General features: G+C 47.0%; 1 protein-coding gene across 1 annotated transcript; it reads left to right on the top strand.

Annotated features, from left to right (window-relative positions):
* The first annotated feature begins 1,497 nt into the window (after positions 1-1,497).
* On the top strand, positions 1,498-15,077 carry mdc1 (mediator of DNA damage checkpoint 1). The gene is made up of 11 exons (XM_086113043.1): positions 1,498-1,678; positions 2,272-2,844; positions 3,024-3,087; positions 4,107-5,068; positions 5,858-5,920; positions 6,441-9,955; positions 11,034-11,132; positions 11,398-11,580; positions 11,656-11,781; positions 12,093-12,203; positions 13,070-15,077. The coding sequence occupies exons 1-11, from the start codon at positions 1,498-1,500 to the stop codon at positions 13,274-13,276; spliced, it is 6,084 nt and encodes a 2,027-aa protein (XP_085969169.1). The 3' UTR covers positions 13,277-15,077.
* Positions 15,078-15,382: the final 305 nt, after the last annotated feature.

Here is a 15,382-nt window from a genome sequence, read left to right as displayed (position 1 = left end):
GCTGCTGTCTCTTCATCATTGCTCACCCTGGCGATTCACTTTTCAATCTGCAAAACATGATTTAGTTCAGGTTCCAAAATGGCACCAAAGGGCTACTTGATATTAAATCAGGCTTTGGCGTCATCTTGTGGGCATTTACACTAAATGAATAATTTCCCTCAAATATCAGTAAATTAACATGTACCTGTACTCACAATATAGATTAGGCTGGGGGAATAAATTAAACTCTCGTACTCACAAATAGATTTCAGTGTGAAATCTGGCGTTGGTTAAATAAAATCCACTATTTTGTATGAATGTCAACAAGTGGATACGCAGGTTAATTGTACCTTCGAAATCTAAACATTTAATTTTCCTCCTCTCACTACGCATCACTGGAACGGATGAATGAACAAACTAATATATTACTATTGAGTAAATAATTTTTGTGAGCATTAATGGACTTCAGGGCCTTCAACCACGAGGAATAAGAAACTAATTCAGCACACTCAGGCATAGTTTCCAGTGGCAACAGACCAGGATAATAGCGCTGTATTATTAAGTCATGTAATATCTGCTTTGCAAGCAATATTATTAAGGCTGCATAACCAACATGACAAGATGGCCAAGCGGGCATTAGGAATAATAAACCACACGTAAAAATTCGTATACCTCGCTCGAACCTCGCTGCATTTATTAAGGCACTGATAAGAGGTATGGATGATATACATATTTTATAAATGTTTAAGTGTATACATTGAAGGAGAGTAAGGCTCTTCATTAGCAATTCATAGCAAGACCAAATGGCCAAAACATAACAGGCTACTTTTTTAAAATTATCTAACCACAGGAATACTTACATAGGTTAGTAAAAAATAACTAGAGTGTGTATGGCAGCAACCAAATATTCCCTTTCAGGAAATGACACTAAGCATTTTTTTTTAAAATTCCGCGTTCCCTTTAAGAAACACGTGGCGCGAAACAACTCCATGATTCTGATCCAATCAGAGACTTGACAATCCAGAAGGGAAGTGCAAATAGCCAATGGGTGTGTAGTACATATGAAATACCCTCACCATGACCAATTACGCGAGGTCTTGACATTATTGTAGGCGTGATCTCGAGCCACCCGGAAAAACGTTAAAGTTGTTTATCTTTTCTTTGAGTGGAGTGGCGTTCCGCGAGGCAAGTATACACCAGTTACTTACACCATGTTCTAGGTTCATACTTATGATATCAAATAGGAAAATGTACAATATTTAGCCACCAGAATGGTCAACAATCCGGTTGCTTTGAACTTGCCTTGTTATTTTTGTGCTAGACGTATGCAGTTACGTTTGAGTCCTAAACTCATTTTATCAGTTTGTTCGCTAACGCAATGAAAGCACAAGATTTGGGGGCGGATTCGGTCAGGGCAGCTGCTATGCGAACGTTCTCGCAGGAGCACATAGCCGTTCACGCTAACGTTAGCCTCGTAGCATCTGATGGTGGTTTAGAAGAAGGCTACAACAATCGGATATGAAATGTGTGATTATGATTGGCAGACTGCCTCCTTCCTGGCGAGGAATGGACGCTACTCAGGCCGTCAACGACTCCTTCTTTGAGTCAGATGAGGAGGAAAAGGAAGATAAGCCAAACAAGGCACGGCAACCTTTAGCCAAGCTCTGCATCTTGAAGAATGACCACGTTCCTGAAAGAGGTGAGAGGCAGGCCTGTAGCCACCAGAGACAGTGGAACCCGAGGCCAAAGTGGGCCACGTACTAAACCCAAGCACACATACCACCCACTAAAATGTTGTATTTGCGATACAGTGCGAGTGTCTTTTTCTTTAGAAACTTAAACAATGATTTGTGTTTTTTGGAGTGAATTGGACCAATGGCATTTCAGCGGGTGATATTGATCAGATACACTGGCACGAGTGTAATAAGTTAGGAGCTTAGACAGAACGAATTAAAAATTTGTAAATCAAGTTACCGCTGTGTGTGCAAACAGTGAACGCAATTTCTGAGCGGAAACTAAGGAGTGGATTCGTTTCTAGCATTCAAATAGCAAGTGAATAAACCAACGTTCTGTAGGTCATGATAGGAGTCTCAACATAAGGGCTTTGATTCACACCCGATGCTGATACCAATTATTAGTAATCAAGGTGACCAATCACCAATATTTCGAGCCAATATTACTTTTCAGAAAAAGGGAAGATAAAGGCATCAATTCATTAAAAACTCCAACTTAAGCATGCTTATTGAATAACTATTCCCCTAATTTGGCTGACACTGCATTTCCTGTCCACAGAATTTCCCCTTTTTATGGGTGATAACGTGCTCGGTCGTGACGTTAGCACCTGCACGCTGCCCTTGCTGGCGCCCTCCGTGTCTAAACAGCACGCCGCCATCCGCATCTCCCTCCATCAGAGGCGAGGATCCCGCAGCGGAGTGGAGATTGAGGCCGTGGTGCGCGACTTGGGCAGCATGAACGGCACCCGCATTGGCCGCGTCAAGTTGATCCCCAACATACCTTACCCCCTCAGCGAGGGGAACCGTCTGTTCATGGCGGACATGCCATGTCAGTACCTCGGCATAGACGACGCACACCAAAACATCGGGGGTCGGCCGTTGGACGTTGGTATCAGTTTAGGAAGGGATTCTGTCGAGAAGAGAGATGGCCTCAAGGTGAGTGCCGGCCAGATGTCGCAGGCTTGGGCTAAGGTATCGCCTTTGGGTAAAGCAGAGAAGAAGCCTGCAAAGAACAGCTGTGTGTCGTTTGAGGCCACTCCAGTCCAGCTGCAGCGGACTCTGGTCCCGGAATCAGAGTCGGACTCTGACGGGGAGAGGCCGAGGAACAGAGAGGGCCGGCGCAAGCTTCAAGGTATGTGTATGATTTGTAACGGTACAGAAAACGGTTTAGCTAGTAGGGATGGTCGATGTAGCTCAACTTCCCGTCATTTTCCCTCCTCTCGGGCAAGTAGTGCACTGAATTTGCACTGAATTCATCATTTTGGCCTCTGTTGTGGTGTCTGCCTTCCTAATTTTCCTGAATACTTACAGGATCAGTTTCCAGCCCCACCTGCTCAACCTTCTTGAGTCCCACAAACAAAATAGTCCCTGAAAGGTATGTTTTACTTTTTTTTTTTTTTTAACTGATCCCTCAATTCAGGGTGTACCAATGAAGGTTATTTTAGTTTGACGAAAACGTAATGACTAAATCTAAAGTTGAAAAAAGAATTACGTGAACATCAAATGAAAACGAAAATGCTTACCAAAAAAAAACAACTAACTGAAACTGCAATAAACATTGACAACATGTTATCTTTGGTCATTAAATTGAATATATCAGCTTTTGGGGTTGGTTACAAATGTATTTATTTATCTATTTTTGGTATTACAGCACTGCCGGCTGAAGGAAGGTCGAACAGTTGTCAGGGAGTTGTGGTCCTTGCTGTGCGTCACCTAGAATAAATTAATAACATGCCATCGGATGATGTCGCCCTGAGGCGACAGCAATGCTTGTGGCTTGTCTGTTTGGAGAGGCTGTCACACTCAGCCCAAAACGTGACGTAAAAAAAAAAGAAGTAATACTAAAACCAATACAAAGTAAACTAAAAGAAAGCATTTTAGAAAAAAAGTAAACTAAAAGAAAGCATTTTTGAAAAACTAAAACACGCGTGGCAGGTTGATTAGACACTCTTAATTAAATTGTCCTTAGGTGTGATTGTCCGATTATGTGCGCCCTGCGATTGCTGGCAACCAGTGTAGGGTGTACCTCGCCTACTGCCTGAAGACGGCTGGGATAGGCTCCAGCACGCCCGCGAGCCTCCTGAGGATAAAGCGGTTCAGATAATGGATGGATAAAACTTATCCAAACTAACAAACCCAGTCTGAAATCTAATTAAAACAAACCATGTTTAAAAAAAAAAAAAAAAAAACTAAAAAATGAAATAAAAACTAACTATAATTAAAATTCCCAAAACTATTATCACCCTGGTGCTAGCTAACTCGCGACCCCAACGAGCACGAGTGTTGATGGAAGTGGATGAATAGCTACAAAAACACCAATGATGGCCTCACGATGATATACGGAAAGTTCAAGATGCTTGTACATCCGAGTAATAATCTCGGTCTTTTCCATAGTCCCGACTGTGCGGATGGAACACCCATCACGCCGTCATCATCTACCAGAGAGACGTCTCACGGTCGTGTCAGTTTCAGCAAAGAAGAGTCGGACGTGAATGCTGCGGGACAGCAGAAAAAGGACACGCTAACGTTTGTGGACGACAGTGATGAGGAGCAGGCGGGGGCGGCAGAAAATGGCCATACGCCGGGAAGGGCACACTTTGTGCTACAGCAGCTGAAAACCCCGGCCAGCTTTACGGAGGCGGAGTTGCCGCAACTGTCCACAAGCACCGAGGCCCCACATGCCATCTCTAAATTTAACATGGACAGCGACACTGACGTGGAGGAGGATGCTGGAGAGCCCAAAGCGGTGCCCGACCAGAGGTCGGATGTCGATTGCTTTCATATGGACAGTGATACAGATGTGGACGACGACGACACAGGCGCCCCATCGGCACCCCCCGCGCAGCCGGAGGAAGGCGAAGGTCATCCTGACGTGAAAGCCGAGGGTAAAAAAGGTGACGCGGCTCCTCCGTTGCTGCCAGATGACTTCCAGCTCGACAGTGACACAGATGTGGACGAGGAGGCTGACGACAAGAGCGGGGATACGGCACCCTCCGGGCTAGCCTTGATTGGGAACGTTTCAGAGCCGGAAGACGACCAGGCCGCCCTCGCTCTTAATACACAAGCGAATGTCAGTGATTCAGCTGCGGGATCACATAACAGCAATGCGGTCCAAGATCCTCCCCGCTCGTCACCTGTCGCCACCGCGCCCTCCTCAGCCACTCCCGGTATCGCCGCGGCAGCTGCTCAGTCAGAGTCTGACAAAGACACTGATGTGGATGAGTCCAGTGCGCCCCCTGCTGAGCGGGACAGTGATACAGATGCGGAAGAAGAGGAAAATGCAATAACTCTTCCACGGACAGAAGGTTTACAGTTTCCACATGTGCAAAATTGCTCGACCCCTGTGCAACTGCCAGGTAAAAAAAACAAGATGAGTTACATCTGTGCAATTGACGAAGAGCGGCCTCAAAAATGTGTTCCTTGTTGTGATTGTTTCTCTGTCATCAAGCTAAATACACATACTCATCAGTCAGAACTGAGAATTCTTACCTTTGTACCGTGAACCTCTGTTTCTCGAGAGGATACGCACCAGTGAAAGGCAATCTGCGATAGAGAGAGACCGTATCAAATTTCCCCCCGCCCCCAAAAAATAGTTTTACCCCTCCTATGCGCTTGGAACGCAATCAAACGTATCAAAACAGACTTAAACCTTCCTAAAACACTTTAAAACATATTAAAAACCAGCCAATTCTAGACCAAGTCTGAAAAGACGTCTAAAAACGTCTTTGGGAGTGAATGAGTTAAATGTACACTTTTAACTTCGATGTCTGCATCACAGTTCTGAGGTTCGGGTTTTAGAATCGGTGCTGTTTGCATGTTCTGCCGTGGGACTCTGGCTTCCTCCCACATTCCCGAAACGGTCATGCTTGGTTCATTGAAGGCTCGGTGAGTGCTTCTTCTGATTGGCTGATGATCGGTACAGATTGTACGCAAGGTTTAACCAAAGTCAGCCGGCATAGACTCCAGTTCACCCTGACCCTGACCTCAAATTAGGACAAGCGCAGTAGAAAATGCATGCAGATTCGGGATGTATTTCAGTAGATTTGTCTCGCATTTCTTTTGGCTATGCAGCTAAGAAGGTTTTGGTAAGATGATGATGCTCTGAGTTAAGGATGTTGTTGTTATTTTCACCTGGATGTTTTCAGAAGGAGACGTGGAACAGATGGCAACCCAAGCTTTCCTCCCACCTTCCCTGGATCCATTTGAACGTAAGTTAGTGTTGAGCAACTGGCTGCCCTGCTTCTGTCATTTAACTCCGCCCGAAATGCAACGCGAGGTAAAAAGTACTTCGCTTTTTTATTTCATATATATGAAAAAAAGATGTACAGTATACCCTCCCCCCCCAAAAAAGTAAAAATTAAGCCCACGAATCATGTTGAGACGTTGGCAACTTGCCAAACAAGAAATCCAAGCTCTATTTCATTTTGCACACCAAATTTCATGACTAGTATTTGTGAAAAAACTAAAACAAGTTTAAAAAAAAAAATCATAAAACTGCCCTGAAAACGAATTAAAACAAACTACATAAAAAAATTCCAACACAAATAAAAACTAATATAATTAGAACTCCAAAGTTAGAATATCCCTGACACAGGCCTAATTGGGGGTTTACCTGATCCCAACCAAACTGTAGCCCCGGGGTGGGAAATAGTTTTATTTGGTAACTTTTTCCATATTTCCAAGACAATGCTGAAAGCCCCCTTCCAAAAAGTCCCTTGCCTTACCTAGGTGTCTTCAACGGTGCGGGAAGAGCGGCGACCTTAAACGGCCAGGAGGAGGAAGAGGACTTTGCTGTGGCCGAGACGCAGTCGTTCATCCTTCAGCCCCAAGGGCAGATCCGGAGTTGCCACAATGGCGCCAAGCGAGCCTCGGGCTGTGAGTCATCCGGCGAGGGCACGGACGAACTGGCTAGCAGGGGAGTTTCCTTCCAGCTGGGGTTGTCTGACAGCAGCCACCTTCAGAGTGCGGCCCAAGCTCTGGCAATGGAGAGCACGCAGGCCTTCGACTCTGATCCGCAAGCGTATACAAAGCCACCAAATGCAGACACGACGGCCTCGCTCGGCAACGACTTCAACATCGAGGCTACCCAGGCCTACGAGGCCTGCGAGGCGCCCAACAGTAGTCCAGCCACGCCCGCGCTGAGTCCGAAGATAAATCTTGCTTTTCAAGAAACGCAGGCCTATATTTCAGAGCCTTGCAGTGAGTCTGAAGAAGAGCCGAAGGAAGAGACGGAGACCCAACCTCCTTTTGGATTGCCCACCTCTTCTTCCCTCGCTTTGGCTGAAACCAAACTCGTGGTTGCTTGTCAGGAAGCGCAGCGTCCAAGAGAAGCCGAGGACGCGAGCGCAGAGCAGCCGCAGCTTGAAGAAGCAACTCAACTTTTTACCGACGTGGACATCGTGGAAAGGCAGCCCACAGCTGCAAGTCAAACGGAAGACGGTCATGGAGAAGACCCGATGGGAGTCTTATCCGAAACAAACGTACAACTCGATGAAGTCGCGCAGCCCATTGCGAGTTCTTCTGCTTTGACTGTGAATTGTCAGCTTATGAGTATGGCCGCAACCCAGCCCATGGCTACAAGTGAAATTGAAGAAAGCGACGATGAAGACCCCATTCCTGTCTGGGCTCAAGGAAAAGTACAGCTTGATAAAGAAATGAAAGCCGATATGAGTTCTTCCGGTTTGCTTGCTAATCATCAACCTTGGAGTTTAGCCGCTACCCAGCCCATGGCTGCGACTGAAATTGAAGAAAGCGACGACGAGGACTCGAGTCCAGTTTTGGCTGAAGGAAAAGTACACCTTGATCAAGAAATGAAACCCAAAGGGAGTTCTTCCGGTTTGCTTGCTAATCATCAACCTTGGGGTTTAGCCGCAACCCAGCCCATGGCTGCGACTGAAATTGAAGAAAGCGAAGACGAGGACTCGAGTCCAGTTTTGGCTGAAGGAAAAGTACACCTTGATCAAGAAATGAAACCCAAAGGGATTTCTTCCGGTTTGTCCGCTAATCATCAGCCTTGCCGTGTAACTTTGAGTAAACGTGAGGAAACTGTCAGCAAAAACTCAACTCAAGTCTCGCATGAAAGTAAAATGCAGTCAAATAACGAGGAGCAGCCCAGTACGAGTTCCCACGTCTTGGCTGTTGCGACCCAGCCTGTGACCACCAACGAGGAAAGCGGAGATGAAGACTTGATTGCCGTCTTACGTGAAAGAAAAGTACGGCTTGATAAAGACCGACAACGTCATACAAATTCTTGCAGTTTAGCGGCTCATCATCTGTCTTTGAGTATCGCCCCCAACCAGCCCATGACTCTGAGTGAAAATGAGGAAACGGATGTCGAAGACTCAATCGAAGTTTTGCACGCGAGCGAAGTGCGGCTCAATAAAGAGACGCTAGCCACTCCAAGTTCTTGCGCATTTACAACCCCGCCTGTAAGTAGAGCTGCGACCCAGCCTACGGCGACAAGTGAGGGGAGCGATCAGGATGAGGACTCTCCTCCAGTCTTGCGTGGTAAAAGAAAAGCAAGGCCGCTGCAAATCATCGAGGACACGCAGTCCCTCAGCTGTACTCTTGAAATCCCATCAGACAGTTGGAATGAGAAAAGTCCGTCAAAGAACGGAGCCGAAGGCCCAGGGGGCAGTAATGAGCCCCCATCGGTAACTCCGATACAACCAGAAGAAGAGGAGACTCGGACTAATTTTGACACCGTGCCGAACGATGATGAAGATGAACCGGGTCCTGGTCAAGAAGAAAAAGCCAAAGTTTCTTCAGCTGGAACTCCGCCCATGGACACGTGCGAAGAGGAAGAGGCTGACAGCGAGATCTTCATCCCCGGCTCGAGGAAAAGAAAAGCCAAGCCGCTGCAAATTGAAGATGAGACTCAGTCGCTCGTATCTTCTCAAGGCGAGGACGAGAGATGTGAGATCCCAAATTCTGCACCGTCTGCGGTTGACTGTCCGCCAAAGAGCGCTAAGGAACCAGGCCCACTGGCCCAACAGAGTCAAACTGAAGTCGGAACGAGTGTCACTGTCAAACGCTCAAAAGGAACGCGGTCCCAATTGAGAGAAAAGGAGGAGCCCGGTGAAAAAAGACAAACAAGAAGCAAGATGGGGAAGCCCGGGCCTGCTGGGAGTGCGCCTGAGGAAGAGGCCACGAGGCGGCAGAGCGATCCCCTCGGGGTTCGAGGCGAGAAGCAAGAGAGACCACAAGGTCCAAATGCACGCGGGGGAAAGAAGGGAGGAGAAGAAACGGAACAGTCGGAAGCGGCGGAGGATCGACAAAGACGCGAGAGACTGGAAACGGAAACGGAAGAACAACCCAGACGGGATAAAGCAGACAAAGCGACTCAACGCAACCGAGAAGGAAAACCCGAGGCCACCCCGAGAGGCCGAAGAGGAACCAGAAGAACCGCCGCTGCTCTTCCCGTAGCAGCCGCGGATCAAGACGACGTCCCGGCCAAGAGGACCAGATTACGCTCCAACTCTGTCAGCTCTGAGGTGTCCGCTTCGAGCACCCAAGGGAGTCGAGGCCGAGGGCCGCAGACGTCCGATGGGTCCGCCGCCAAACGACCACCGGAGCAGGACAGTCGCGGCACTCCTACCCCGGGTGCACTTTCCAGATCCAGCTCCTCCAACTCCCTCGCTTCGGACGTGTCTTGCAGCAGCCTCGGCTCTCGGAGTGGGAGAGGAGGGAGGCAACGAGGAAGCGGGCGCAAAACCGAACCCGGGCCCAGCTCAATCCCGCCTATCTCCAGTCAGAGTCCCGCTCCTGCACCTCGGTCGCGGGGCCAAAGGGGCAAGAAGGCAGACGTTTCCCCCACTGCGCTTTGTGATGAGAATGACAAGGGGAAGCCCGGTTCAAAACAGGCGCCCGTCACGAGGGGGAGAAGGCGAGCAACTGTAAAAGAAGCCTCAAATGCATGTGAGGGGAACAACTCCGCCGGTGAATCTCCCCTCCCTCAAAGAAACATCAGGGGCAGAGCTCAGAGGACGGTAAAAGGTGAAGTCTTTGAGGCGCTGGTCACCCCCCCGGGCAGCAATGAGGTGGAGACCAAAGACGTGGTCGAAGGAAGGAAGCGAGGGATGAAGGCAGAAGTGCAAGATGAGAATCCAGCTCCTGTCCAGGCCAAGAGAAGAGCCAAAGCGTCCTGTGCTCAGGGGGGCAGGAATGCGAGGGACTCTCCCCCCGACGTAGCCACTGAGTACGGAAACGCGACATCCGTCCGCGGTTCTGGTCAAGGCGCCCAGGTAAGTCAAGTCGGTCTACGCTTTTTCTTCAATTGGATGTTGGACTGAAATGAACTCTGAAATATCGGTGGTTGCCCACGTGCTCACGAGATTTTCGCTTGATGATGACGGTCGAGCCGCCATACTTTGGCTCGTGCCTTTCAGACAGAATTTGTCAAAGTAGAATACGGGGCCGGCTCGCCGATTGGGACATTGAGGTGGATGCTATGCGCGCCAGGGACTCCAGGGGGCGCCAAGATGAGAATGAGGAGGGGGAAAAAAATCACCTTGAATATAATTGTATTCGTTTATATTAACTCTTCAAATGTAAAAGATAATAGGCCTGTAGGTTAAAAAATAAACCCAAATAAGTCCCAACGACAATGCACTTTTTTATTACTTTATGGCCAAATGTAGTGTGTTGTACAACATTACCTTTCAACAACATTAACTGTAGTTAATGCAGCCGCGATCCACTCGATCGTACTGGAAAATTTTGAGAAAGATTCCATACCACTGGAGAACTTAATTTCGAATCTGTCGGATTCTGCCAGTGACACGAGGGGCGAGAAGGGAGGTGTTGAAACTCTTCTGCGATCTCGTGCGCCACACCTGCTGGATATCGATGGAGACGCCTGTCACCACATTCAGAATTCTGTAAGGAAATTCTGCAGCGGTTTGGAATCTCAAGTGGAAAAACTTTGCGATGATCTTTATACGGACGCAAAGTACAGCGCCGATATCAAAGAGTATCTGCAAGAGCTTTGCGCGATATTAGGAGTGAGGTACCTGGCACCCACACGGAGAGTATCACACCGCTGGCTGTCCGCCTATGATGTCACGGAGAGGAATCTATCCATCATTGAGCCATTAACGAAAGCGGACGTTCCTTTTTTTCAGGAAAGTCCGCTTTCATCTCTGCTTTTTCAACTCATGCGCTTCAAGTCATCATCACTGAAAGCATGACACATTCTTTCCCCTCAACAAGCCCACTGGAGCACCCCTGACTCACTGCTAACGTCACCGTCGATGCACTAATCAACGGCGTGGGAAATGAATGGCTTCCCGACACTGATTTTAATGTGTTGATCTTTCAAAGGGAGATCCTTCCGTGAAATCCTCCCCCGTGACCACCAGCAACTCTTCCGCTTCCCTGTCACCGAGTTGCCGACTACGTGATGCCAGCCACTCTTATAAGGTTCGTGTGTTGTTGAACGTTGTTCAAGTGTGCTGCTCTGTTGTTCAGAGTACCCCCAAAAAACGGAGACCGGTGCAGGCAGTACTTAGAAAATGATGTCCACTTTATAACTAATTTTTTCTTTTTACCTTAAAATGGCTGACCTTAACCTGAATCCCCATTGGAGCCAAAAACACAATCCTGGTGGATTAAATGTGCTTCCGGCAGAAGTTGTCATGGCACCTTGGTTTTGGTTTCGTTGCAGTAACCGGTGTCTCCTGCTCAGGTGCTGTTCACAGGCGTGGTGGACGAAACCGGGGAGAGAGTGCTGGCCCGTCTTGGAGGCTCTGTGGCTTATGGCACCGCAGACATGAACTGCCTCGTGGCGGACAAGGTGCGCCGCACTGTCAAGTTCATGTGCGCGGTGGCCAAGGGGATCCCCATCGTCAACATACACTGGCTGGACAAGGTCGGTCACGGAACGATCACTGAAAATGAAAAAGTTCTAGCGTACGTCTGCAAGGTCTGAGCCTTTTTGTTGCAGAGCGACAAAGCCGGTAGCTTGCTGCCACCCGACGCCTTCATCCTGAGCGATCCAGAGCAGGAGAAGAAGTTCAATTTCCGGCTGAAGGAGTCTCTGAGGCTGGCCAGGAGCCAGCCTCTCTTACAGGTGCGCTAACGCGTTCATTCCGTTTATCACCGAGAGGATTTCTGTTCTTCCGTCCTACGTGGCGGTCGGATTAATGTTGATGATGGGCTGAGCCGGCATGCTAACGCAGGATCTAAACAGAGTCAGTGCTGGGCTAGGCCACTGTGCTGAGTCATTTAAAAGATTGTTCTATATGACCCCCCCCCCCCCCGCCCCAAAAAAAGCCGCAACAACATGAAGAACCACTCAGAACAACAATGTATTGATCATTTCTGTGCAGGCATTTAAAAATAAGAAACAAAATCATGGTTTTGCTTTGTGTTCTTTTCCAGGGCTACAAGATCCACATCACCAAGTCGGTGAAGCCCGAGCCACACCAAATGAGAGACATCATTTCCTGCGGCGGAGCCACCTTTCTCCCTAAGATGCCTTCTTCACACAAGGTGCGAAGTGCGATCACATCGAGTGTATTTTCTAGTACGGCTGGGCAATTGAAATCTAATCGGGATTCCAATTTTGGCTTCCTGAATGCTCTGTGTCGCTTTTGCAGCAAGCATGTGACGTGTGCGTTTTTCTGCCCTTTGTGAACGCGCTTGAAGTGGTTGATTGACACTCTGAGTTGGAGTTTACTTTAAAACTAAAGATACAAGAAAAAAAGACACATTGTAGATATTTCCCACATGACAAGACATGCTTTATTTTAGAAACATTGACAGTGCTAATGCTAGCAGTCCATGTAAATTTCTATTCTCGTGCTAGTGCTAAATTAGAGTTGATTTACGGCGGTGATATTCCTTCAAAAAACGAATGTTGACACACAAATGCTGTAGGAACACCAACAGACCGGTAACAAGACAACACTCAAAGGCACAAACTAAAAACGCAAAATCACAACTTTTTTTCTTACTCTTTATCTTCCCATTTGTACTCCACACATGCTCCACACTGCCCCTTAGAGGCCATGGTTTGCACAGCAGAAACGGCCAGCACTTATTTGTATTGCTTGTTTTTAATTGATATTATTTGAATCTACTATTGGTTTACTTTGTTACTCATTTATTTTCTGTTTGTTCAAGTTATACATTTGCATTTAGAATTTGGGATTTGTATAAATACAACACAAACTTCCTGGTAAAATAAGCTGCTAAAGTTTCCCATCTAAATGCCTTCATGAAATGTTGCCATTCTTGACAAAAGTTATGCATTCGAATTAATTTAAGTTAGCGTGCCAAATGTGTCTTCCCCTAATCTCTAAAGTGACAAAAACAAACGTGTGTGTGTGTGTTTGCTTTGTGTCCTCCCTCATCAGCCTCACACGGTGGTGATCTCCTGCCCGGAGGACTGGCCGCTGTGCCGCGCAGCCGTCTCGGCGTCGCTCCCGGTCGTCTCGGCCGAGTTCGTCTTCTCCGGGATCCTGCAAAACAAATTGGACTTTGATGCTCACAAGCTGTCCGCCCCCCCACCGCCCCAGCCGAAGCCTGACGACGGCAGAAGGCGGAGCAGGCGGCTGATGTAGCATCCGGAAGAGGTTTTTGACAGTAACAAAATCGACTCTTTTGAGAAGATGTCCCAAAAAATGTACAGCTTCAGAGCTGCAACAGTTTTAACGTCCAACATTTGGAGATAATTACTCACAAAAAGTTGTGGGTGTTCCCAGAAATTTCACGGAAAAGCCACGTGTTGTGACACCTGTAAAATAGTTGCCGGACAGCAACGACTGCTTTCAACGCAACAGGAGAGTGTCAGGTGTTAAACGTCACACTCCTGCCAGCTGGGCATACCTCTATACACACTTGTGGCTCTCAGACTACCCAGAACAACTAACAAGTGTAGGGCCTAATCAATATTTAGCTGTTTAAACCCCCCCCCCCCCAAAAAAAAATACACATTAACATAAGACAAGTAATGACATTCAAACATCCCAGCCCATAATTTTTTTTTATGTTGTGATGTCAAAGAAATACCATAGAACAAAATATTGTAAAACATTGAAATATTCTGCTCATAATTCATTTCTTTATCATTATTGTAAGTGTTGAGGGACCAAAAAAGAAGACATTTTAGTCAATATATGTATATTTTTTACAATTAATCAGGCTACTGTTTGGGCGATTAATCAGTCATCCAAATTTTATTCTACTTAATATCGGGCTGAAAAAAATCCTGATCAGTCGGGGCCCTAGACGATTCCGTCATCAGTTTCCTGTCCATTTTGTCCACTTTTTTTTTTTTTTTACATAAATCTCCCAGCTTTTACAAGCAGGATGAAAGGGCCTAACGACTCAGCTTGACATGGCAACCTCCTGCCGCGCGCTTGTTGACTCCATCGGTACATCTAGGAAAACTAGTGCATCCCACAACCGCTCGCATTCGGTTGCCATGTACTTACCGTCAGTACTTTTTAAATCAAGCATTATTTAAAGCGTGCCGGATGGGAATAATAACCCGTTCATTATCCCCGCCACCTCCCCTTTGCCACTGAAGGCGCTCATGGACGCTTCTTGGTAATCAGCTGTTTTTCAAAGCGGGGAAATCATGTTTGTGCGGTGAAACAACCCCCCCAAAAAAAAGCCATCTGGCTGGACAAGGTGGAGGCTCGTGTTTCCTGGTATGAGAAGTGCAATGGGTGCCTTTCCTTTTAATACACTGAGATGAAAATGAACATAACAGAGTTTCCTCCCGTCTCCATTAACCACCGCCGAATGTTCCATTAGGGCCTCATGCCCTCCTATTCGCTACTTGGCTGCTTCTGTTTTTTTTTAAAGAGTTCGTTTTCACTCGTCATCAACATCTAATGCGCTTCGTCCTTGCCGCGCAATCAGCCGGAAGTCACCCCCGTACGTGTGCAGATGTGGCGGCAATGTAAAATATTTGCCATGGCTTGTTACCGGCAGGGGAAAACACTGTTGGACTGTTTTCTCTTGGAGCATATGAAGCATATCGAATAAATGGCGTGCCATCATTTTCTAAGTGTGGGGGGAGATATATCATGTGGGGGAAGGAGGATGCTGGCTCAAGGAATATTTATACTGGCCGAGGTGAAGTTATTCATGCTCATGTCTTGATTGAGGTGTTGATTTTTTATACCTGATTTAGTGCCCTGAGAGGGACACGATGTTACAAAGTCCAAAGTGCAATTCTTCATGATCATGATATCAAAACAATACCTCTCAGGCATGAAAAAAAAAAAGTTCTTTGTTGCTCCAGTTCTTGTATGGGATCCAATGAGATGTTTTGCCTTTTTGTGAAACAAAAACAGGACGTTCTATGAAAGTTGTTTAAAAAAGAAAAGTCATTAATAAAGAGGGGAAATAGACAAGAAAGTAAATGCAGTCACCTTCTCTTTGTCATTTTTCATTGAGGATAAAGAATATATGCCTGTGGGTAGTGCTACAGTACAATTTCATGTGGTGCTGCATTGTTTGTGTACTTTGCAACTTCACATTACTACAGTAATTTCTGTATTAGTTTTCAAATGAGTTTTCTTTTTCTGCGTGGCTTTTCTCCGGGGTAAATTGCCCCTAGGTGTGAGTGTGAGCGCAAATGGTCGTCTATTTGTGCCCTGCGATTGGCTGGCAACCAGGTGGAGGTTTTTAACACCCAAATGAGCCGTTCAAAAGTC

The sequence above is a fragment of the Hippocampus guttulatus genome, chromosome 6, assembly GCF_054856545.1.
Source record: "Hippocampus guttulatus isolate MCC_2025c chromosome 6, RoL_Hgut_1.0, whole genome shotgun sequence".
NCBI classification, from domain to species: domain Eukaryota; kingdom Metazoa; phylum Chordata; class Actinopteri; order Syngnathiformes; family Syngnathidae; genus Hippocampus; species Hippocampus guttulatus.
This window is presented reverse-complemented; position numbering and strand designations above follow the sequence as displayed.